Source organism: Protopterus annectens, chromosome 6.part0, assembly GCF_019279795.1.
Source record: "Protopterus annectens isolate FY-2018-M chromosome 6.part0, PAN1.0, whole genome shotgun sequence".
NCBI lineage: Eukaryota > Metazoa > Chordata > Ceratodontiformes > Protopteridae > Protopterus > Protopterus annectens.
In genome coordinates, this window is record NC_056737.1 from 629,117,142 (window position 1) to 629,142,221 (window position 25,080).

Genomic DNA, 25,080 nt, shown 5'->3' on the forward strand with positions numbered 1-25,080 from the left:
TTGAAATGTTAGAAGGACTGCTCTCATCTCTAGGACATCAATATGCAACTTGGTCGCCGAGGAGGACCACCTACCTTGCACCATCCTTCCCTTGAAATGTCCCCACCCCACCCCAGTTGGGAAGCACCCATGGTCACTGTGGCTATGGGGGAGGAAGAAAGTATAGCCTACCCAAAAGCAGGTCATCTGATTGGATCCACCAGCAAATATGACATTTGCAAATTGAAGTGAGTTTGATGGGAACAGACAGAGGCTGGTAAAGAATACACCACTGCACTGCCAAAGTCCACTGAAGGATTTGCATGAAAAATCTTGCTAGAGTAACTAAAATAATGGCAGCTGACACTGATGCAAGAGCTTGCAACACTAGTTTTGCTGGAGAGCATGGACGAGACAGTAAGTCCCTGACCTGATTTCTTAATGATGCAATGAAGAGGGAATGAAGCCACTTGAGTCAAAGTATCCAGTTGAGTTCCTATAAATTCTAGATTCTGTACAGTAGTCAGCTTAGATTTGACAAGATTTACTATAATGTCTTGAAGTTGATGCCTGGTTGGGGTGGTGAAGAGCCAATCATCGAGACAGGGAAACACCTGGAATCCTTTGAGTCTCAGGTGAGCTGCCATGATTTTGTGAACACCCGGGGGGGGGGGGGGGGGGGTGAGTCCAAAAGGCAGTGCTCTGAATTGGCAGTGATTGTCTCCCAGACGAATGTGCAGGTGTCTCCTGGAGTGCCTGTCTATTTTGATATGATAGTACACATCCTGCAGATCTATAGAGCACATCCAATCATCATGGGGCAGAATAGGCAGGATGGACTGAACCATAACCATTCAGAATTCTGACTTCTTTAAATATTGATTCAGTTTGCTTAGATCCAGAATTGGTCTCAGGTCCCCTGTTTAATTTGGTACTTAAAAGAAGCAGGAGTAAGTTCTGAATTCTATCTGTTTGGGTGGGACCTCCTGGATAACTTTTTTTGTAGCAGCTTTTGAACCTCTTGAGCTGCATACTCCCTCTGGTTGGATGGAACATCAGGGAGTTTCTTCCTTGTGACAGGAGGTGGAAGGGAAAATGGAATGTAGTAAACTCTGGATATTATACTTAGCACCCATGCACTGTTTCTAAGATTTGTCCAAGTGTAGGGAACCACAATCTCCAACTGAATCCACAGATGTACAGTCAGGCAAGTGCTTCAGGAGTGCTAATAGAGCCTATCAGAGAAAGAGTCTCTGAAGCCTTGGTTCTGCAGAAACCCTCTGGCTCTGGGGAGAAGTCTGCCACTGAAACCTCCTCCTCTGCCTCTGGAGGAAGTGTGCCCAAACGAGTCCTGAAAAGGTCATGGAGATTTCCGGAACCATACTTTACCACCACCTCATTGGTTCCTGGAAAAAGAGCACTGAGGGATAGAAAACTTGATTCTAATGGCAGACAGGGTCTTTCCTTTCTGCTCACTGCAGGTAAGGATATCCTTTGCTGATGGCCCAAATAAGGAGGAGCCATAGAAAGGGGCATTAACAAAAGATGTCATGAAGTGATCTGCAAAGTCACATAGCCTCATCCAGCCATGCCTCCTAATGGTAAAGCCTAATGCAGCTGCTCATGAGGCACCCCCTCCACTGTGTGGGAGATCAGCCTCATCGATGAATCAGCAACAGACAAAAAAAAGAGTAGCCAACTAAGGAGAAACCTTCTTGAGATCCTGCAGCTGAGACAGAGGAGTCTGCTTGGCTTGCTTCCTCTTAGTGGCTGCAACCACAATTATGGCATCAATGGAGACACCCTTATTCCAATAGGGTCTGTCTGATGGGGGGACTAAAAACTTAACTGGGCATTTGGGGATGGGCTTCACAGTGTCCAGTTCCTTCCAAGCCCAGCATAAAACTAAAACAACAAGTTCATCTGCCAGGGATGGTGGGGGGGTTCACCCTAGATGCAGATGGGCCAGCTCTGAAAGCCTCCAGGATCACAGACTCCTCAGAAAAAGAAGCTTGCGAAAACCAGCCAAACGTCTGTTTAAGGACTTCCAGGATGTCTCCACAGGAGACATCAGGTAGTGATTGATGGGATCCTTCTCCCTCATCAAAGTCAATGTCTTCCATGAGAGACTCCACAGGGGATTCTACGTGCCTCCTCTTGCAAGTTTTCTTCTGCGGTACCTTTTCGGTGGGGTGTTCAGGAGAGGTTCCAGAATTAGTGTGGGAATTCCACTGGGGAATGTGTGTGGAGGCTTCCTGGCGCTGGCTGACCTTGAGGAGCAGAAATGATGGGTTCAGAGCTCAGACCAATGACAGGCGAGGGGTAGGACCCGAGATATGAGATGACAGCTCTCTATGCAGAGAGAAGGGCCTTTCTACTACCTGGAAGGCTGATGGACCTGAGGCCACCCCCCCCTCAGAGCAGAGGACAAGAGATCAGGGCCAACCCCGGATCAGAGCCCCCTGGAGAGAATCGGACCCAAGCTGTCAACAGCCAAGGCACCAAAAAGAAGGGATGGATCCAACAAAGTAGGAGCCGAACCCAACCCCTCGGACCCAGCGCTGACTTCTCAGAACAGAAACCCTCCCTGATCCAACGGCATTGGAGCAGAGCCAATCAGGGATGCCACTGGAGACGAGGAAGGAGCATCCTCTGATCTGGTGGCGACTCTCTTGAGGATCTTGGATCCTTAGACTTTGAGACTGAAGAGCTGATTGGAAAGGTTGGTCAGGTGCACTCACGGATCCAGCAGGAGACGGAGTTGGCAGGATCCCCATCTGGATCTGAGCCCTTAGAAATCTCTGCATCATCCCATCCACATCTGCCTCAGTCAAGCTCCTAGAGGATCTGGATTAAGCTGTGGAAGCAGGCCTAGAATGCTTCCAAGGGGTCTTAAAACAGTTGACAGGGTGGAGCTGAAGAAACACAGTCTTCACAGCAAATTCAGGCATTCGGCTCCTGTCAGATCAAAGGGTCTGGGATATGTGTAGGAGGTGGATGGTACAGGGGAACTTGCAATGATTATAATGACTGTCAGATCCGAAGAGACCTGTGGATCCAAGGAAGGCGGTACTGACTGGATTCAAAGAGGTTGGATCCGAAGGTTTTCTAAGTTTTTGGATTGGCTCCAAAGAAGCCCTTGTTGACTTTTCCAATGCTTGCTTCTTGAAGTCATGATGAGATTTGAAGGGGTTTGAGCCCCAGCAGAAGTGGGAAGCAAACCATTAATTGTTAATTTACTTCACAGGATGGAAAGGGCCCTGGGGTTGAATGAGGCACAAATATCACAAGCAGCGCGTAGATGTTCTGGCCCCAGGCAAGACATGCACTTCTTGTGGGTATAAGAATTGAGTATCTTATGCCCACAAGAAGTACATTTCTTAAAATTGGGCTTGTCAGACATGACCACAATGTATATAACTGTATGCAAAAAAACAGTAACCAGCACACCTACACAAAGTTACAAAACAGTAGTTAACGTCATTAACACCAACACTCTATACGAGACGGTAATGATCTCTCAATAACTACACAAAAAATTCTAAAACACCCCTTTTTTTTCAAACAACAATAAAACTGTAGGTAAGAGTAGGAAGCCAAAAGGCCCAAAGGAGAGAAGTTAGGGGAAAAAAAAACTAATGTCAGTGAAAACTGCTAGACATAATAAAGGGAGGAGGAGAGAAAACTAACCCAAAAATATAAATTTTAAGAAATGTAGCTTTGAAAAATGGACAAAAAAAATGACACTTTCACGCTCGAGATTCGCTTGCAATCTTATTCAGATGGTGGCAAATTATATCTTAGGAGTTGAGGATGGAACAGAGCATTATGGGTAGATGGAGGAGCTTGAGATTCGGATCACAGATCTTATAAATGCAGCAGAGTCAGATCTGAGGATCAGATCCGTAACTCATTCAAGAGGGTGAATGAAAAAGACAATATCAGATCTGCTGTTTGGCCAAAGTTCAATGAATGTCTGGCTCAAAGAATATATTCACTATTTATTAAAATATATAATGTTTCCAAAAGTCTTTTTTCTTCCTGTATGGCCTTTTATTTTCAAGTCATGTTGTTTGTATTACCAAAAGGATGCCTTCTACATGTATTAAAATCAATTTCACATTTATTTTCAGCAATCTAGTACGGGGTCTAAAACTCATGGCCCAAAGAACAATTCATGTCTTGTTACCAAGTGAAGTAAGTATTCAATTGGTTGCTTTGAACAATCAAGCTCAGTGCTTATGGATGTAATCAAGAATGCCAGATGCTTTTATCTTCAGTTGCAGTTTTTTTCTTTCTTGCAGATTTGTTGGAAGAGAAGTTTTCTGGTGCAAGCTAACAGTGGGTCATGTGGCATGCACTTACAGAATTAAAATCCACAAAAGACCAAGTCTGTACAACTGAAATCATTGCTTTTCTCTACTGTGGGATGAGGACACAGGTGTTCATACAAAGACAGCGAGAAAAAGAATGAGTATCAGAACTAACAGGAATCCATTTCTGACAAAGCCTGAATGCATTCCTTTTGTTCATCATGAAAACAAAGACAAGTTCCAACCACAACATGTACAGTATTTGCCTGCAATACCAAAGTCCAGGCTACTGCTGTCAGAAAGTATCAACGGTTATGCATCCCTAGATTTCTGACCTATATGGGAATATTGTTTTGAACTGTAATCAGTTCTACTCCACAATCCTCTGATTATGTTTGTTACGGGGTAAAACTGTTGTAATTTTGTAAGATGCTCACACTGCAACATTAAGGAATGTTTAAGCCAAGCATAATAATACGGGGTCTTCAGATGTAACTTTTAAAGCTGATGTAAACCTGGAGCTGATACATTGATGTGGTGGTCCTGCAGTTGCTGTGGAAAGTCATTTTCTAGGCAGGAACTTACTTCAGCTCACACAATACAGAGATTTGATGAACAAGTACAAAACGTTTGACTAAATATCAGAAACAAACACACCAAACAAATGAACTTGCATTTAATTTAATAAATGCAACCAAATAAGGTCAGACTTGGACATTCTTTCTGACACACCAACAATTCAATGCAGTGACAGTCAGTTTTATACTGTATAATACAGCACTCATCTGCCCTGCATATGATCTAGCCCTATGACATTCTTTATGCGTACCTACAGTAACCATATAGGATAAGGCAGAAGTTCTAGTCTGACCCCATACTTTTACTACACGCACCAAGGTCTGCTACTACCCTTTGAGACCTCTGACCCTACTTGTTCCATATCATGCCTCTTGGGCAGGTAGCGACAGTGTTGCGGGTAGACTAAAGTGGTTTACTAATAACAGGTTTTACAATATGTATGCTAAACCCGCGGTTCTGATACTGCGGTAGCGTTGTCGCCTCGCAGTAAGATGCTGTCCGGTTCGATTCTCAGCTAGAGCGTCTTCTGCGTTGAGACATGCGTGAATGGGTGTACCTTCGTTGAAGGTTGTGGGTCAGGGCTGGTAACTCAGCACGTAAAACTTAACTATCAATCATTAGCAAACCGGAGTTCCGCTGTGGCAGCCCCTAACCAGAAAAAGCCGAAAAGACACAACAACAACAACATGTATGCTAAACAGTTAATTGTCAGCAGGATTTAAGTTTTTTCTTTTTTTTTCTAAAGCTTGGAAATTCAGATTAATACAACAGACCATTCTTTGGGATGACAAAAGTTTAGCTGCTGGACACAAAAGACACACTAAACAGTAAATAAGAAGTGAAATATTCAGCATATTTTATTCACATAAAATTCTCAGCGATCAAACATACAGGCTTCTTATCTAAGACAGTTCCTATGCAATGTCAATGACAGTAATGCATTCTGGAGCAATGTGATAAGACCAGTCAGCGGTCTGAAGCGGCAGCACCTCATTCCCAAACATTCTTCAATGTGATAAGACCAGTCAGCAGTCTGAAGCGGCAGCACCTCACTCCCAAACATTCTGCAATGTGATAAGACCAGTCAGCGGTCTGAAGTGGCAGTACCTCACTCTCAAACATTCTGCAATGCGATAAAGTACAGTTGTGTACACTTACCATAAATGTAGATGTTGGAGTGTAATTACTGTTGCAGTCATCACATTTGGGGTATCTGCCTGCAGGTAGCCCTCAGCCGGCCTGAATACCAGAGTCACGGATTCCTGCGTCAGATGCTGTCTCTTCTTCCATGACATCAGGTCGTAAGGGGTATAAAACATGCAACTGACACCATTACATCAGTTTTTCTTTCCTCAGATGTCAGGTGCCCCCATAATGGGAAGTAATTATATGTTATGGTACACCTCCATCAAAAAGCAAATACACCAGAAAGCTTAAATACACCAAACAAGAAGGAAAGGTAGAGCCAAGATTATTCAGGGGGCTGGAGGGAGGGTAACCAGGACTGCAACAGTGAATATACTCGAACATCTACATTTATGGTAAGTGTACACAACTGTACTATGTTCTTCATGTTTCACTGTTGCAGTCATCACATTTGGGTTGATTTCCAAAGCTGAGGAAGTTAGAGAGCATTAAGGCCAGCTATTAAGCCCTGCAAGACTGCAGTGTAAAACCAGCTCTGTATTTAGAAAAAATAGGCATGTGGTAATGCTTGGTGAAGGTATGTACAGAGCTCCAGGTAGCAGCTTCTGGGATGTCCCTGGTAGGGACTCCTCTGAGGAAAGGTTGTAGAGGTAGCTGCAGCCCTGGTGGAATGTTATCTTATCCCCTGTGGGGTAGGTTTTCCATGGTGATTGTAGCAGAAATGAATGCAATGGGTTATCCATTTAGAAATGGTTTGCTTTGAAATGGCCTTCCCCTCTGCCCCTGCAGCAAAGCCAACTAGCAACTGTTCAGATTTTCTAAGAGGCTTAGTCCTGTCCAAATAAAATCTAAGTTGTCTGTGCATGTCCAGAGAGTGCAGTATTCATTCTCCTTTGATTTGTGGATTAGAGAAAAAAGTAGGCAAATGAATGGCCTGGTTTAGGGCCACACTAGACACCACCTTGGGCATAAAGGAAGGATTGGTCCTGAGGGAAACCCTGTCTGCATGGAAGATAATGAAGGGCTCCACTGCCATGAAGGCCTGTAATTCAGACACTCTTCTTGCTGAAGTGATGGCTAGAAGGAAGGCTGTTTTCCAAGAAAGGAATTTCAACGCTGCAGTTGCAGCTGGCTCAAAGGGAGGTAGAGTGAGCTTTTCCAATACAAAGTTAAGGTCCCAGGCTGGAGTAGGGGCTCTCCTGGGGGGTCTTAAATTTTTGGCCCCTCTAAGGAACTGCTTTAGCAGGGGGTGGGAGAAAAGGGGTGATTCATTATTATAATGTGCTGAAATGGCAGAGGCATGAATTGTAACTGACGAGAAGGATAGGCCCTTGTGGAGCATTTCTGTTAAGTACTGAAGAATATGAGGTAAGCTGGGAACCGTTGTGCCCATCCCCTCAGTCTGGCTCCAGGAACAGTATCTTTTCCACTTTTCCACATAGGATTTTCTAGTACTAGGCCTCCTTGCCTCCAGAATGACATCTAGCACCTGCTTACTGAGGGATGCTATTGGAGAGCTCAAGGAATTAGCCAGGCTGCAAGGTTCAGGGTTTGAAGATGAGGATGCAGAATCTGGCCCGCCTGCTGGGACAGCAGGGAAGGAGTCTGAGGCAGGTGCCATGGTTCCAGCAGTGTCATACTGCACAAGAGGGGACACCAGTGCTGGTGTGGCCAGTCTGGTGCAATCATTATTGTATAACCAAAAAAGAGTAAAAACGGACAAAGCAGCTACAGCACAGACTGTTTAATCATTATTGTCCTTGGCTTGTCCTGTTTGATCTTTTGCAGAACCTTTGAGAGGAGAGGCAGAGGAGGAAAGGCATAAACCGAGAGGCTTTCCCAGGTAAAAGGACAGGGCATCCACTTTCCAAGCTTGACTGTGGGAAGTCCTTGTGCAGAACTTGCCCAATTGGTAGTTCTGAGGGGAGGCAAACAGGTCTACTTCTGGGGTCCCCCATTTGTTCCTCAAGAGGTTGAATATTTTCGGTTCCAGTTTCCATTTATGTGGGTCCATGAGATTTCTGCTTAGGTCGTCTGCCAGTGAATTTAGCTTGCCTGGCAGGAACTGAGCTTGTAGGTGCACTTGGTAGCTCAAGGCTGTATTCCACACAGCCATGGCTAGTCTGCAGAGAGAGTACAACTGGGTTCCCCCCTGCTTGTTTATGTACCACATAACTGTGTTGTTGTCTGTCTTTACCAGTAGTTGTCCTGGAAGAATGCGATCTTTGGAGGCTGTCAGGGAATTCTGTACAGCTAACATTTCTTTCTGGCTGATATGCAAGTGCATCTGTCTTGGGTTCCATGAGCCCTGAATGCACTGCCCTGCCAAGTGAGCCCCCCATACATAGTCTGATGCGTCTGTTGTTACTGTTTGGACGGCAGGGAGTAGAGTGAAAGGGAGTCCCTTGTTGTGTTAGCAGGCCTCTGCCTATAAAAGGAACTCTGTCTTTATCTCATTCCCTCCAGTACAGCTCTTTTGAGTGTGTACCTTTAACTCCCAGTGGGCATGGCTTGAGACTTTAAAAAATAAAGTTATCACCTTACAGTTCTAACAAATACTTATTGACATAGGTCAAATATCAATACAACTGTGTTTGTCATCATGTATGCTTCAATATAAAATATTCAGATTCCTTGTATGTAGCATGGTTTTGGAAATATTAATGCAAATATGAACAAGCAATATTTGATGCTAGAAGAGCAGTAGGAGGTAACTGCAGATGCACCTGGAGGCATTACTCGGATGTAATTACAAGGAATGATAGGAATCATTGATTCCAGGTCCTGAGAATGTTGACACCATAGGCTTTTTAGATACCATTGTAGTTTCCTCATATGCAGTCTTGCATATGGAATTAGTAGAATGCAAGAGGCCATGAACCCCAGGGCTTGCAGAATTTTCCTTGCAGATAGCTGGGCCTTTGTGGCCAATAGTTTGAAGTAGTTTGTCAAATAAACTTGTTTCTCTGGAATGAGGAAAGCCATCTGGGAAGTTGTGTTCAAGCTTGCTCCCAGGAAAATAATCTGTTGGCAGGGTACTGGGTGAGATTTCATTTTGTTTATGGTGTACCCCAGTGAGGTTAGAAGTTTCTTTACGAATGCCAGATGTTTTAATAGCAAGTCCTGGCTTACTGCCTGAATCAGACAATTGTCCAAGTATGGGTATATCTGAATATTTCTCTGCCTGCAAAATACAATGGCTGGAGCTAGAAATTTTGTGAATACCCTGGGCGCAGTAGATAAGCCAAAGGGAAGTGCAGGGAACTGACAGTGCATGGAGCCTGTTCTGAAGCGTAGGTATTTCCTGCAAGATTCCCTTATTGGAATGTGAAGGTAAGCTTCCTTTAAGTCTAAGGTTACCAGGCATCTTTGCCTAGCATAGGAAGCAGCTGTTGAAGTGTTAGCATTTTGAATTTTGGGAATACAAGAAAGGTGTTTAGAATAGAAAGGTCCAGGATAGGATGCCAGGAGCTGTTTTTTCTGGGTACCAGGAAAAGTCTGGAATAAAAACCTTGTCCCCTTTGTTCTGCTGGGACAGGTTGAATAGCCCTGATACTTAGAAGAGAGAGAACCTGCTGTTGGGCCTCTGCCCACTGATTTGGGGGTAGGCCTGGCCAACCGTTTGGGGTTGGTAGGGTGTGAAAGTGGAATCTGTATCCTTGGGAAACTATATTCAAAACCCATTTGTCCTGGGTATTGAGTTCCCAGTTTTTTACATGCAGGGTAAGTTTCCTCTTAAGGGAGAAGGCAGTTGAGCAGGGCTTGGAAGGGTTAAGATTAAGTCATTGTGACAATTTTCTGTAGGGGGGTGGCTTACTACTCCCTTCTTTGGAAGTGGGAGCCCCCCACTGCTTAGGCCTGTGCGTAGCCTATGACTGTAACCTAGTTGGGTCTGCTGTTCCTGGGTTTAGACTGAGAAGGCCTGGAAGAGACTGGAAAGGAAAAATTCTTTGAAGGCCAATGTCTACTAAATCTGGGAGGTTGTACTTGTAGGAAATCTTTAACAGTTTGCATAGATTTAGTTTTTTCCTCCATTCTTGAGGACTTCTGCTTTGTTGCCAAACAGGTGGTCTTGGTTTAAGGGAAAATCCAGTAATTTAGCTTTAACATGATCTGGCAACTTTTGCTCCATAAGCCAAGCTTGCCTTCTAAGTACAGACCCAGTGACAGCAGCCCTGCAAGATGCTTCTAAAGAGTCAAAACCACATTGTAAAGTATGTTTACCAACTAGTTCTGCAGAGTGCATTAAATCCTGTAATTTGTTGTGTTCAGAACAGTCAGGAATCAACATCATTTTCTGTTTAAGCAGTCCCATAATATGCTGTTGGTACTTTAACGTATGAAACTGGCAATTTAAAGCCCTAATGGCCAAAGTAGCAGAAGTGTATACCTTCTTACCCCATCTGTCCAAGGCTCTAGAATCTCTATCAGAAGGGGTAGGATTTTTGGCAGCAGTAGCCTTAATGCCTTTTGGTCCTTGGGAAATGGTCTCTGGATCCGCAGTAGGATTCTTGAAGAGGAACTTGTGAGAGTCAGGTAGTCTGTAATACCGGTCAGGTTTTCTGGAAACTGGAGGTAAGGTGTCTGGGGAAAGGCTAGATTCCAAGAAAGCATCATCTACAATGTCCAGAACAGGAGGGATAGCTAAAGGCCTGTGTTGAGGAAGGAGTAAGAATTCTCTAAGCCTCTTTTTGGAGTCAGAGTAATCCTGGCTTTCCCAGCAGAAATGCTCCCTAAGAGTGTGCAAGGTTTCACCAAAAGTAAAATCTTCTGGAGGGGAAGCAGAGGGAATGGAATCCTCTGCATCAGAATCCTCATAGGTAGATAAGGGAAAATCCTGGTAATCAGAAGGAACAGAAATATCAGATTTCTGATCAGAAGAATCAGAAGGAAAATCAGTTCTAGGTCTCTTGCAAGGGGGAAGGTTGGCTTCCCCTAATTAAGGTAATAAGGTCTTCAGCCATTCTAAGCATTTGTTTTTTAGGCATATGGGCCTAAGCATGGGGTTTGGACATTGGTTTTCTAGGCGTGGTGCGAGTTTTAGGCCTGGATGAAGAAGATGGCATTGGTTTAAAATGCAAGTCTGTAGGCCTGAATACACCCCCAGAAGCTGGTGCCTGCATAGTGGCCCCAGAGACATCCGTAGGTTCCATAGCTGAAGAAGCATCTTGCGGCATACCAGACTCTGAATGGGTCTCAGTAGAGGCCTGCGAATCTAAAGTAGCGGGTATCAGGGACTGCGAAAGTGCCTCACTGAGTACCGGCGGACTGGCGACTAGCTTAATGGAAGCATTGTCTGCAGTTTTGGACCTATGCGGTCTGTCTCTGTCTTTATCCTTACATTTTTTGGGAAGATCGGTAGTCAGATGACTTAACAAAGCCATTTTGGAGTACGGATACAGAGTACCAAAATAATGTTCTGCAAAGATAGCCTGACGATGAATAGTTTGGGGGTTGAACAAGACACAAAACCGACAATGAGGGACGTCGTGGTCTGGGCCTAAGCAAGAAATGCAGTAGGAATGGAAATCTTTATGAGTTATTTGCTTTCCACAGGTAAGACAATTGTTAACTTTTACTGACATCAGTTGGAGAAAGAAAAAAGATCCCCAACGGGGTACTTATATTTTGAAGACTTCAGTTCTGAAACTCAAAAACGAAAATTTCAGGAGTCGGCCGACTGGCACTTGCGAACTGCTTCTGCTTCAGGCACCGCAAGGCACGAAAGACTGATGTAATGGCGTCGGCTGCATGTTTTATACCCCTGACGACCTGACGTCATGGAAGAAGAGACAGCATCCGATGCAGGAATCCAAGACTCTGGTATTCAGGCCAGCTGAGGGCTACCTGCAGGCAGATAAGCCAAATGTGATGACTGCAACAGTGAAACACGAAGAACATCAAACAACTCAACAGTCTGAAGTGGCAATATCTCGCTCCTGAACATTCTGTTCAACCTATATGTGACCAAGTCATTCCTGGAGCAAGTACTACTTAAATCTATGGCACATAAACCCAAGAAATTTTATTTTCTGTTTTCCTTCCCCCTCTGACAATCAACTGGTCAAGCGACCATCTGTTCCCTAACCAAATGAGAAATTATTTTGGCAACATCATCCAGGCAGCCAGCAGTGGATTATCATTATGCTCATCCTACAGTTCCTATGTGTGCTCTGGAGGCCCCTATACAATACAGTGGGGCAAAGTCTTGTCACCTGCATACCCAAGTCCCATCCAACAAAAGCAAATGATTTTATCTGCAGTTTCTCCAAAAGATTATAGGTGGAGTGTACCTCCCTCCATACCATCATTCATCACCCTCTTCATTTGGATTTTCCAGCACCTGAGTTGGTAAAAGAACCTGGATCATTTGAGTTTTAGTGAGGGACTCCATCCCTCCGCACCATAAAGATACTGGCACTGCAGTACATATGACATCTACAAAATACTACTCAACCAGTGTTCTGACAACTCCACAGGTTCTTTCTGTACTAAATACTTCAATGAATACACCAAATATTTCAGTATATATATAACCATCACATAGCAACTGCTGTGCTTCTGACTTTGAGGATAGGACTTTGTCCTGTCCAGTTCTCAATCTTATCCAGCCCTTCTTACCACTGAACAACTTCACCTACCAGATGACACGGATGCTTAAATCTACATCATTCTGTGGTCCACCTTAAAGGATTGACACCATGAACAAAACGGACTTTCTCTACAGTCATGAATCAAACACTACTACATATACAAACCAGTTCAATGATGAACCCAAAAACGCAGAGTTAGAGACTTATTACTGCACTGTACATTAAAAAAACAGTTCAAGGGCTGCTTTATTTTTCCAATTTGTATATTCAGTTTATGGCATAATTTCAATTTTGTCTTAACCTGTTACTAAACCTGTAATTTCAAAGATAACACATGAACAAACAGTCATTTCATCATCTGGTTTGCCCACACAGATAAAACAAACATTAACAATGAAATTAAAAAGCTGTTACACTTGGCTACATTTGTATATCCACAGATAGACTAACAGCTTTATATCTACACCACTGGGGAATTCCATCAGAGCGCTAAATCATTTAAGTGAATAAAAGGTCAACTACCCTCCCATGGTGCCACTTCCTAAACATGAAGTTACAGTGGGCTCGCTTCTTAAATATGAGCTCATGTTGAACCATATAACCTTACTGATCGTTTTCTGTTTATATCTACATTCTGCATCACCAGTGCACTGAAAGCCAGTTCCACATCCTGCCAATATCCTTCCCTACTGCAGAGTTGCTCCACCTGTGAAAATAACTCTCCACAGAATCTTGCTGTACACTAAATGGTAGTCTAGTATGCTGTGAAATGTTTAAGAGGTTTAAAAGAAAACCCGTATGCTGCTGTGGAGAGAAACGTCTATAGCATTTTCCTATTTTTAATTCATGCTTTTGTGGTTACACAGGAGTCAAGAAATATAAGCAGTGTATTTATTGGCATTTGATAACCAGGCATATGGGGCTGGTCACTGGGCAACTTTTGTAATCAATACACAAAACAATCATCTGCCATCTGACTGCAGTATTTTAAACAAAGGACTTGGTAGCGACCATACAGGAGATGCCTTTCACGATGATCTGTGACCAAAGATGCCTCGGAGAATGCAGGGGTGACCATGTATGCACTACAATGTAAAGCAGCAGTCTGCAGAAAGTACAGTTGTGTACCTACCATAAATGTAGATGTTCGAGTGTACTCACTGTTGCAGTCATTACACTTGGGTTATCCTGCTGGCAAGCTACCCGCAGTCAGTCTGAATTCCAAAGTCGTGGTCCGGTGTCGGTTGCTGTCGCCTCTTCCCTGACGTCAGTGCGCCAGGGGTATAAAAGATGCAGCCGACGCCATTTTCTTCAGTTTTTCTTGCCCCAGATGTCAGGTGCCCCCCAAAAGGGTAGGCTAAAAAATTCTGATCATAAAAAAGCATGCACATAACCTTCATCTACAAGCAAATACACCACATAGGTTGTATAGAATAAAGAAGTACAGATAAGTCCCAGCAATGAAAGGGGGATGGTGGGAGGGTAACCTGGACTGCAACAGTTAATACACTCGAACATCTACATTTATGGTAGGTACACAACTGTACTATGTTCATCGTGTTTCACTGTTGCAGTCATTATACTTGGGTTGAATCCCAAAGCTGAGGTTGGGTGGCTGGGCCTAAATAGAATTAGGAGTGGCTATGAGGCCCTGCAGAACTGCAGTGGCAAAGCCTGCTCTGGATTTAGAGTAAAGAGGTAAGTGGTAGTGCTTTGTAAAAGTGTGCACTGAAGTCCAGGTTGCAGCCTCCAAAATGTCCTTGGTTGGTACTCCTCTGAGGAAGGCTGCTGAAGTGGCTGCTGCTCTGGTAGAATGTGGCCTAATGCCCTTAGGCACTGATTTGCCATGTTGTGAATAGCAGAAACAAATGCAGTGGCCTATCCATTTTGAAATAGTCTGCTTTGAAATAGCTTTTCCTTGCGATACTGCAGCATATGCCACTAAGAGTTGCTCAGTCTTTCTGAAAGCTTTAGTTTTGTCCAAGTAAAAGCGTAGCTGTCTGTGTATGTCCAAAGAATGCAGAAGTCTCTCCCCCTTATTCTGCAGGTGTGGATAAAAGGTAGGCAAATGTATGGTTTGGTTAAGAGCCACACTGGACACTACCTTAGGCATAAATGTTGGGTTTGTCCTTACAGAAACCCTGTCCGGATGGAAAATAATAAAAGGTTCCACAGCCATTAGTGCCTGTAACTCAGACTCATCTTGCTGAAGTTATTGCTAGGGGAAGAACTGTTTTCCATGATAAGTATTTTATCTCAGCTGTATTGGCTGGCTCAAAAGGAGGCAGTGTGAATTTTTCCAAGACAAAATTGAGGTCCCATGCAGGTATTGGAGCTCTCCTTGGAGGTCTTATGTTTTTGGCCCCTCTGAGATACTGCCTTAGCAGAAGATGAGAAAAAATAGGTGGGTCCGTATTGTATGAGCTGAAATGGCAGAGGCATGGATCTTAATTGATAAGAAGGATAGGCCTTTGTCCAGCATCTCAGTTAGGTATTGTAAAATCTGAGGAATATTTGGAACAAGCATGTCAATTCCTTGTGCCTGATTCCAAGCACAGAATCTCTTCCATTTTTCTGCATAAGATTTTCTGGTGCTGGGCCTCCTGGCCTCCAAAATAACATCCATAACTGCTTTAGAGAGAGGTGTGTTCTGAATGGTCACATTATCCGCCATGCAGCCAGATTTAGGGTTCTGAGCTGGCTGTTTAGGATCTGATTGTTTTGCTAGGTCAGCAAATGAGGAATTTGAGGTAATATCCAGGCTGGGCCTTGAGACAAACTCTTTAGGATTGGGTACCAGTGCTGATGTGGCCAGTCTGGGGCAATCAGGATCATTTTTCTCTTCTCTGACCTTTAGGAGTACCTTGGGGAGGAGAGGCAGAGGAGGGAAGGCATATACTGTAAGGGCTTTCCAGCTGAATGAAAGGGCGTCCACTTTCCATGCTTGTTTGTGCTAAGTCCGAGTGCAGAATCTCTGTAGCTGGCAGTTGTGAGGGGAGGCAAATAGATCTATGTCTGGGCATCCCCATTCCCCTGTTATCATGCTGAAGATTTGTGGATTTAGTTTCCACTCATGAGGATCCATGAGGTTTCTGCTTAGTTCATCTGGCAAAGTATTTGTCTTTCCTGGCAGGAATTGTGCTTGCAGGTGTACTTGATAAGTCAATGCTGTGTTCCACAAAGTCATGGCTTGTCTGCAGAGGGGGTAGGAATGTGTGATTCCTTGCTTGTCTATGACCACATGACTGTAGTATTGTCCGTCTTTATCAGCAGTTGTCCTGGATGAAGTAGGTCCTTAAAGGCGGTCAGGGCATTCTGTACAGCTAGCATCTCTTTTTGATTGATAAGAAGAAGCATTTGGCTTGTGGGCCATGTGCCCTGAATACATTTTCCTGCCATGTGTGCTACCCCAGGCATAATCCGATGCATCCGTTGTTAGTGTCTGCCTGGCTGTGGGTAAAGTGAAGGGCTGTCCCTTGTTGTGGTGACAGGCCTGTGCCCACCATCGAAACCCTGTTGCAGGCAGGGAATAAGAGTAATTAATGTTTCCAGGCTGTGGCAATGTTGAGTCCAAACACTTTTTAGATATCATTGTAGTTTCCTCACATGCAGTCTTGCATATGGAATTAGCAGAATGCAGTATGTCATGTAGCCCAGAGCCTGCAGAATTGTTCTTGCAGATAACTGGGTCTTTGTTGCCATGCTTTTGAAGTAAGAAGTCAGTTGCCTTTGTTTGTCTGGAGTGAGATAAGCCATCTGGGCAGTTGTATTTAAGCTTGCACCCAGGAATATTATCTCTTGAGAGGGCACTAGTTTTGATTTCTTTTCATTTACTGTGTACCCTATGCAAATTAGTAATCTTTTTACAAACGCCAGATGCTTTAGTAGAGTGTCTTTGGTCTCTGCTTGAATAAGGCAGTCATCCAAATAGGGATATATTTGAATTCCTCTTTGTCTGCAAAATGCAATTACTGCTGCCAGACATTTTGTGAAGACCCTGGGCGCAGTAGATAAGCCAAAGGGCAGTGCAGAGAATAGGTACTGCATTGAGCCAGCTATGAATCTGAGGTATCTTCTGCAAGATTGTCTGATTGGGGCATGCAGGTATGCCTCTTTGAGGTCCAAAGTTACAAGCCAAGCCTTCTTGCTCAGCATGGGCAGAAGCTGCTGCAGAGTCAACATTTTGAATTTCGGAATGTCCAGGAAAGTATTTAGAATAGACAAGTCCAGAATTGGTCTCCATGCTTTGTCCTTTCTTGGTACTAAGAAAAGTCTTGAGTAAAATCCTTGTCCCTGCTCTTGTTGTGGCACTGGCTGAATAGCCCTCATGTACATGAAAGAAGAAACTTGTTTTTGTGCCTCTGCCCATTGATTGCATGGCAGGTCTGGCATACCTTTTGCCTTTTGAAGGGTGTGAAAGTGGAACCTGTAGCCCTGATGGACTATATTTAAGACACATTTGTCCTGGGTGATCATGTGCCAATTTTGTGAAAAAAAGTGCTAGCTTTCCTCCTAAGGGTGCTGCCCAAAGATAAATACTTGGCAATGGCAGAGGGAAGTCATTGGGACTGTTTCCTATATGGCTGTGATTTGTCTTCTCCGCTTTTGGAGGTAGAAGCACCCTATTGTTTGGGCCTGTATGAGCCCTGGGGCTGTTGTCTGCCTCTATGGCATCTGTATCTGCCTCTTTGTGGCCTGTCTGACACGGGAAAGGACCAATTCTTAGAAGGCCAGTTCCTGCTAAATCTGGGTGGCTGTACCTGTAAGAAATCCTTTACTGTTTGCATAGATTTAGCTTTATCCTCCATTTTCTTCAGCACCTCTTCTGCCTTAACACCAAACAAAGTATCATGCTGTAATGGAGCATCCAATAATTTTGCTTTAACATGATCAGGCAGAGTCTGTTCCTTTAACCAAGCATGGCTTCTAATGACAGAACCTGTTACAGCGGCCCTGCAAGAGGCCTCCAATGAATCATAACCACATTGTAAAGTATGTTTTCCCACTTGTTCAGCTGCATGCAATAAATCCTGCATTTCCTTGTTCTCAGAACATTCAGTTTGTCAACATTTTCTGTTTTAGCAGAGACATTAAATATTGCTGATATTTAAGCATATGAAACTGACAATTTAAAGCCCTTACAGCCAAGGTAGCAGAAGTGTAAACTTTTCCCCCCATCTGTCCAGTGTCCTAGAATCTCTATCTGAGGGGACAGGGTTTTTTGCAGTAGTGGCCTTGACCCCTTTGGGACCTTGAGAAATAGTTTCTGGAAATACACCATAGAAATAAGCAGTCAGAAGGTGAGACAAAGAGAAGCAGCTTTAATCCATCTTATTCATCCGTCCTGGTACCTCGGCAATTTGCCTTCAATGGAACAAACATCCAGATATACACATTCTCCTTTATATACTCATCAATTAAACAATCAATCAATCAATCAATTCATCAGGTATTTTAACCCTATCAACACTGTGACAAATCATCTAACATTCAAATACTATTATATGTGAAAATTTAAATACAAAAATCTAATTTATCAAAAAATATTAAATATTAAATCTAATTTAATATAAATTATTCATGTTGTTTTAAATTTTACAAATATATACATATAACATTAAGATGCACATTTAGAAAAATTAAATTAAATTAAATTAAATACACTCAAATTTCATTATGATTCAAAGATTCCAGCACACACAAGTCAAATTGCATCCGCTGTCTAAATTCATCCCAACAGGAAATAATGTATGGTACCCTATAATCATCCTATGCTCTAACCTATTCAATGCAGTCTTAAAATTTCCTGTACAAAAATGAGGTCTAGCAAGTGCACTAAATACAAAACCCTCAATGTTACCATTATGCATGTTAATAAAATGAGTAGCTACTGGACTATCCATATTTCCCCTCCTAATGTCACCCAAATGCTCCAAAATACGCACCTTCACCTTCCTGGTAGTCTGACCAATGTACCATACAGGCATGATACAATCGCACCTCAAAATGTACACTACACCTGAGGACATACAGTCAAACCTTTCAAATGCCAAATATTTCCTTCCATTTATTTTCATCCCATGCATATTTTTGGTCTTATCACAAACCAAACAACGGCCACAACGATACATCCCAACATTTGTATTAGCCAAAGGTTCTAATTTCCTATTTAACATTTCCTTTGAATTAGAATGCCTCTTATAAGAAAAGATAATATGCTTCGGGAAAAGGGAACCAAATAGTTTCTGGGTCAGCAGCAGGGTTTTTATATAGAAAATTATGAGAATCTGGAACCCTGTAGTATCTGTCTGGCTTAACAGGTGCAGGAGGTAAAGAGTTGGGAGACAGGCCAGAAAATACATCATCTACAATGTCTAGAACAGGTGGAATAGCAAAAGGTCTGTGCTGAGGTAATAAAAGAAAGTCTCTGAGCCTTTTCTTAGAATCTGAGTAATCTTGGCTCTCCCAGTGGAAATGCTCCCTCATGGTATGCAGGGTTTCCCCAAAGGAGTAATCCTCAGGAGGAGAAGCTGAAGGAATAGTTTCTTCAGCATCAGAATCCACATGGGGAGGAATAGAGTATCCCTGTTCTGAAGAGGAGTAAGAGGAAATGGAAACCTGATCAGAGGAATCATATTCAGTGTCTTGCCTAGGCCTCTTATCAGGAGGGGGATGGGAACCCCTGATCAAAGTAATTAGGTCTTCGGCCATTTTGAGCATCTGTTTCGTAGGCATGGAAGTCTGTCCTGGGGAATGCTGTACTTGTTTCCTTGTCTTTAAAACTGTTTTAATCTTTGTCTTGGATGCTGAAGCTGGCTTGATATAAAGCTGTGTAGGTCTGAAAACATCCTCAGAAGCAGATGCCTGCTCAGCGGCTCCGAACCCATCTGAGGGATTAATTTCCGAAGGCCCAATATCTTGAGTATCCAGAGGCCTAGTTGTCTGCACGTGGGAATCGGAGGTGGCCTGTGGCTCTGAGGTAGTGGGTGTCAGGGGCTGCGAAAGCACCTCACTGAGAATCGATGAACTGGCGACTGGCCTAGAAGTGGCTTTGTCGATGGTTTTGGACCTCGGATGCCTGTCCTTTTCTTTTTCCTTGCGCTTTTTATGAACTCTGGTCGTCAGTTGTTCCGACGGCATTATATAGTTAAACCTTCGGCCAAAGTAATGAAAAGCAAAATCGTACTGACGCTTAATAATGTGTTGGTTAAATCTAGCACAAAACCGACAACTAGCAATGTCATGGTCAGGGCCTAGGCAAGGAATACAGTAAGAATGAAAATCCTTATAAGGTATTTGCTTCCCACAAGAAATACAATTGTAAACTTTTTCTGACATTGGTCTGGAGCAAGAAAAGAGTTTCCCCAATGGGGTACTTAGCTTTATTGAAGACTTCGGATCTGAAATTCAAGTTCAGAAATCTCACGAGTCGGCCGACCGGCACTTGCAAACTGCTTTTGCTTCGGGCACAGCGCGGCAAGAAAGACTGAAGAAAATGGCATCAGCTACATCTTTTATACCCCTGGCACACTGATGTCAGGAAAGAGGTGACAGCAACTGATGCCGGACCATGACTTTGGAATTCAGGCCAACTGCGGGTAGCCTGCCAGCAGGATAACCCAAGTGTAATGACTGCAACAGTGAAACACGATGAACATCAAGGACTTAATGTACAAAACAGCCCTGGAACATGCATATCTGACTTTATGTATTAAAAAAATTTCCAGAACTCACTAAAAGAGCAAGCAGACTGTGGAAATGCATGAAAACTGCTAAAAGAAGCAAGGGTCAAAATATGTGAATTGTTTGGTTATCATGGACTCGTGACAGAGAAGTGAAGATGCAAAAAGTGAAGAGCGCAATTCATCCACATTTTTGGTTAAACAGTGATGCTATAGAATCCCAAAATCAGTGTATGTGTAGAATGAGAAGGTCAGACCCAACAACTAATCCACCATTTTGTCCATGTAAAAGATCATAAAGGGGGTGAAAACAAGGCAAGTATTTAACATTCACCTTTGCAACTGGAAATGTACAGATGGTTGGAAGTTGGCAAAACAGTTGAGACGTTTACCTCAGAGACAGAAAGGTAAGAGGAAATTAGCTAGGCTTAAAATGGCCCACAAAGGCAGCTAGCCTAGTACTTGCATATGATCCTATGTGGCAACAGAGGTATTAAAAAAGAGGAAGAAATTGTTGCCACAGAGATAACAAGACAGTCAGAAAAAGGGACGCAGAATGCAAAAATCTCAAACACAAAAATGAACAGCACTTTGCAAATGATATGCTATCCTGACCAAAGGAATACTATAAAAATGGGGCGACGCCCAATCAAGAATGAAGGCCATATTTTCCATTCTGTCACCAATGTGATCAGCACAATGGAAGGGGAGGTACTTTATGTGACAAACCTATTTAAAAAGGTCTTTCCTATTCCCTCATTTGACAGGAAAAGGTATACACATGGAAAAATTGCACAAAGAAAAGGTGAAAGAAAATTGTCATCCTCATTTGCTATGGAGAAAAAGCAGCCTTGGTAACACCATCATAAAGTTGGGTCACAGGGACAACCAGCAGTGGGGAAAAAATACCCCAAGTACAGATGTTCTAGAAACAAATTACCTTATCCACATATCGGTTTAACTCCTCGCTCAGCGTTTCCTTCTCTCTTAGCAGCTTCTCAGTCTTACTTATTGCCTCTGCACGCTCACTTTCCAGAGATGTGTATCTTGCCAGCTAAGGGAAATTATATAATTTATGAAGATCAAAAAGAGATCAGTAAAGAACAAATGCCAAACCACTTCAAGCTCAGTGACATAACAGTAACAACTATGATTGTCATCTTTTTTTTCCCACCCTATCGTGAAATCTGCATTTAATACCACAAACCAATTAAGGACTGCTGGTACAAAAATTCAAATAACGAAAATGCAGTTAAAGTGTGATTTTATACTTCTGCCTTGTTTCTTCACCACATTTTCATTATTTTATCTGCTATACTTTGTCGTGTAGGTGAAGTTAATCTGCAGTTGCACCTGTTATATTTCTTTGGTACAAAAATTCCCCATGATTGGTATTTCTTTAAAATAGTTCCTGCTCATCAAAAATGAATTGCATGCACCTTAAATATAACACATGAAGTTTCTACAAACCTTAAACTCGCATACTTTAAAACAATTAGAAATTGGGTATGGACAGGCTAGCATCCTCCAAACCACAGAAATCCAGCTAAAAGGAGGAAGTTACCTAAAATAAATCTAAATTCCAAGTTCTCCAAGAAACCACAAATTAAGAATTTAACCTTTCTGAAATGGAGGGGTTTACACACCTTTACGGGTCTATATTATATTTTCGAAAGTTTCAAACACCATGGGCAACACTATATGAGCGATGTTTGAAATTTCGAAAATATAACAAAAAAATAAAAATAAAAAACTATACTTAATTAAATGTTGTAGGCAGGGGGGGCAAGCCCCCCTGCACCCCCACAACCCTGCTACTTAAATATTCCTACTCTGAGATCACACTGCATTGAAGTAAAGGGAAAATATTCCCTACGGCAATTTCCATGTTACGCGTGCGACGTTTTGACCAATCAGTTCACTCAATACACGTTCGCCATTTACAATTTTCGATCACGCGATAGGAACACCACCTTTACACCTGTTGACCACTGTCTCAGTCTGGTGAACTGTGAAAAGCAGAAAGCACTTGCCTTCACCCACACACACGTATAGAAACAAATGCATGGGATCAGTGCAATAGATCAGCTTATTTGGGTGACAACATATAAACCACCAGCATCTGCAGCAGGCTTCGAGGCATAAGGTGACAGATCCCTGCCTAAAATCCAGTATATACTTAATGGCTCTACTGTCACAGAAAGTGTCTCAGAAGGAGAAGAACGAGGGACTTAGCCCACTCGCTATTTGCAGGGTGAAGATGCTCACGTTTACAGGATACATGGTCCTGTCAAGCTCCTTAAAGCAGACTGGATTGCCAGTGAAAAGGAATGCCTTGGTTCACAGGTTCATAGGTGTGTACTAGGCTAATGGCCCTGGAGCCTTTACAAGCCTAGCCCATAGGATTACCCTCGCACAATGCCACCCGACCTTAGTTCCCAGTGCATCTGTCGGGTAGAGCCACTGGAGTGATCCCCGGGGTGAATTTTCTATTTCCCATCCACTCATCAAGATTTCTCTTGATGAGGGCCAGTGAGGTGGCTCTGTTAGAGGGGGGTAGAAAACAAGGTTTATGACCTACAACACTCTTAACTGAGTGACCATTCCATACAATACTCACTGCATGCACTACGCATAATGGCATGAGAATAACTCTGATCAATCGGATACATAAAGGCACCACTCCTGGGTATGCTCAACTCTTACACTGAGGGAATGAATGGCCAAAGGGTCTTGCCCCTGATGGAGTGAATTGGTCAGCAGAACAGCCAGCTGACATTCTCAGAGATCAGAGCAGGTTAGGACCCAAAACACACATCTATATATAAGCATCTGTACTCAGCAGGTTGAAAGATGTGTGTGGGCAAACAGCATAATCTATTAGTTTGCTGGAGATCATTGCTGATTAAGCAAATACACAATTTGGCTGTGGAACTGAGATAAGAGTGACCCAAAGGGGAAAAAGTCATGGATCAATGAAACCAAAACAGACTAGTTTATTAAAATAATATCCATTTAATCATGGATGTCTGACAACCCTTAACAATGTTTATCACATATATCCACAGAACTTTGTCTTGGTTGCCAAATATCTACTTCTGTTGTCCAAAAAGACTACCTGTAATACTCAACACATAAACCTATGATCTGAGTCAGCCTCTACTATGTTTAAATAGTGCATGAGTTGTAATACAGCTCTGAATAATGCACACACATTTGATCTTTGAGGTGTCTGTTACACTTTCCTATGTAAAACGATACATGTTCTACTGGGCTAAATATATCACATTCTGAGTTTCCAGGACTAAACAGATGTGCCTGCTTGAAACCTGCAGTCGTGGCTTTAAAAATTGACTGAAACAGGTCATGTGACACTATCAACACCTGAATGCATGTGTTTCAAATTACACGAAGAAGCACTGTGAGTCTGAAAGCAGATTTTTAATAAACCTGTAATTTTTGGGTTTCTTGAGCCAAGCATTTTTTTTTTTTACAGTTATTTTCTCTGGCCCAGAATTTACCCCTTTAAGCTGCTATTAGTTTGCTTTAGGCAGAGTGGGTAAGCCATCATTAAGTGGCAAAGGCAGGGTAAGTGGTGCCACTGAAGTCAGCACTTTTTGTGTAGTGTTAGAGAGCACTACTGTTCAGGTTTGGGGAAGCAGTTGAAGCCATCCTGGAGGGTGAGACTATCGCAGCTCTGTAGCTATGTCAAATGGTGAGCAAGAATACATTTAAGGGTTGCAATAGGAAGCCTCCTACAACAAACAATTGGGTGGATCCATCATGCAATGGAAAATACACTTTACATCACTAATTACTACATTACTACATTGAAATTAAACTGTATGTATGCCTTACAACATTAGTATTTAGCACCATTATAATAAAGTGCCACTATTTTAGAAAGCCATTTTGTTGCAGAAACACCAGCTATCACCAATTTAGTGATATAAGAACAGACAACTAAAGCAAACAATTACCTTTTGAGTTCTTAGGTTCCATAAAATGAGTGTGTGGTTCACATGTATAAACTCTGTTAAAACCTCCAGCCATTTATGACATTACAGCACTTGTATCAGTCTTGATACAGCACTTCTAAAGACAACTGACAGCACTTCAAAGAAAACATTCTGTACATCCCCTCATATTTACATTTATATTACATAAAGCACCATCCATTGCTTTCTATAAAGAATAAGTTCACCTTTTTCCTTGTGCTTTCTCTTACAGTGCTTTCCCTCTAATTCTAATGCAGGTCTGTTTTACCCAATTGCAACAGGTTTCCACCACCAAATAAATCTGTCCCACCATACAAATAGTCCATCTTTATTCCCTTTACTGGGATTGGAACTCTTGTGTCCAAGAAGATCATTTAATATTTAAACCTGAGCAGCATCATTCCAGCCGAATGGAGGACAGCCACTGTCATCCCTCTACAAAAAGGTGCAGCTTTCAATGACCCAGGCAATTATAGGCCTATCAGCCTAACTAGCCTGATCTGCAAAGCCATGGAATCCATTAGCATGGAACTTATAAACAAGGACATTGGCAACTTCCAAACACTTGACCCCACACAGTCTGGTTTTATCAAACGGAGATCACGGCTGTTAAAATTGGTCAACTTCTTTGAAATAGTCACCGAAGCCATGGACAAGGGAAAGACGGTGCACACCGCCTACCTTGACTTAGCCAAAGCCTTCGACACTATTCCCCACTCCGGCATAATAGATAAAGTCTCCCAGCTAGGCATCAATCCGCATGTTACTAGATGGGTAGCTAACTGGCTCA

The 25,080-nt window shown here is 42.8% G+C and overlaps 1 protein-coding gene across 1 annotated transcript in view; it reads right to left on the reverse strand.

The window, feature by feature from the left end:
* The window catches only part of NIN (ninein), a gene marked incomplete in the record, with an annotated part of 1,258,852 nt that overhangs the window by 292,862 nt on the left and 940,910 nt on the right, over positions 1-25,080 (reverse strand). The window contains 1 exon segment of the mRNA XM_044074306.1: positions 21,233-21,346. Coding sequence (XP_043930241.1) covers positions 21,233-21,346 — 114 coding nt within the window.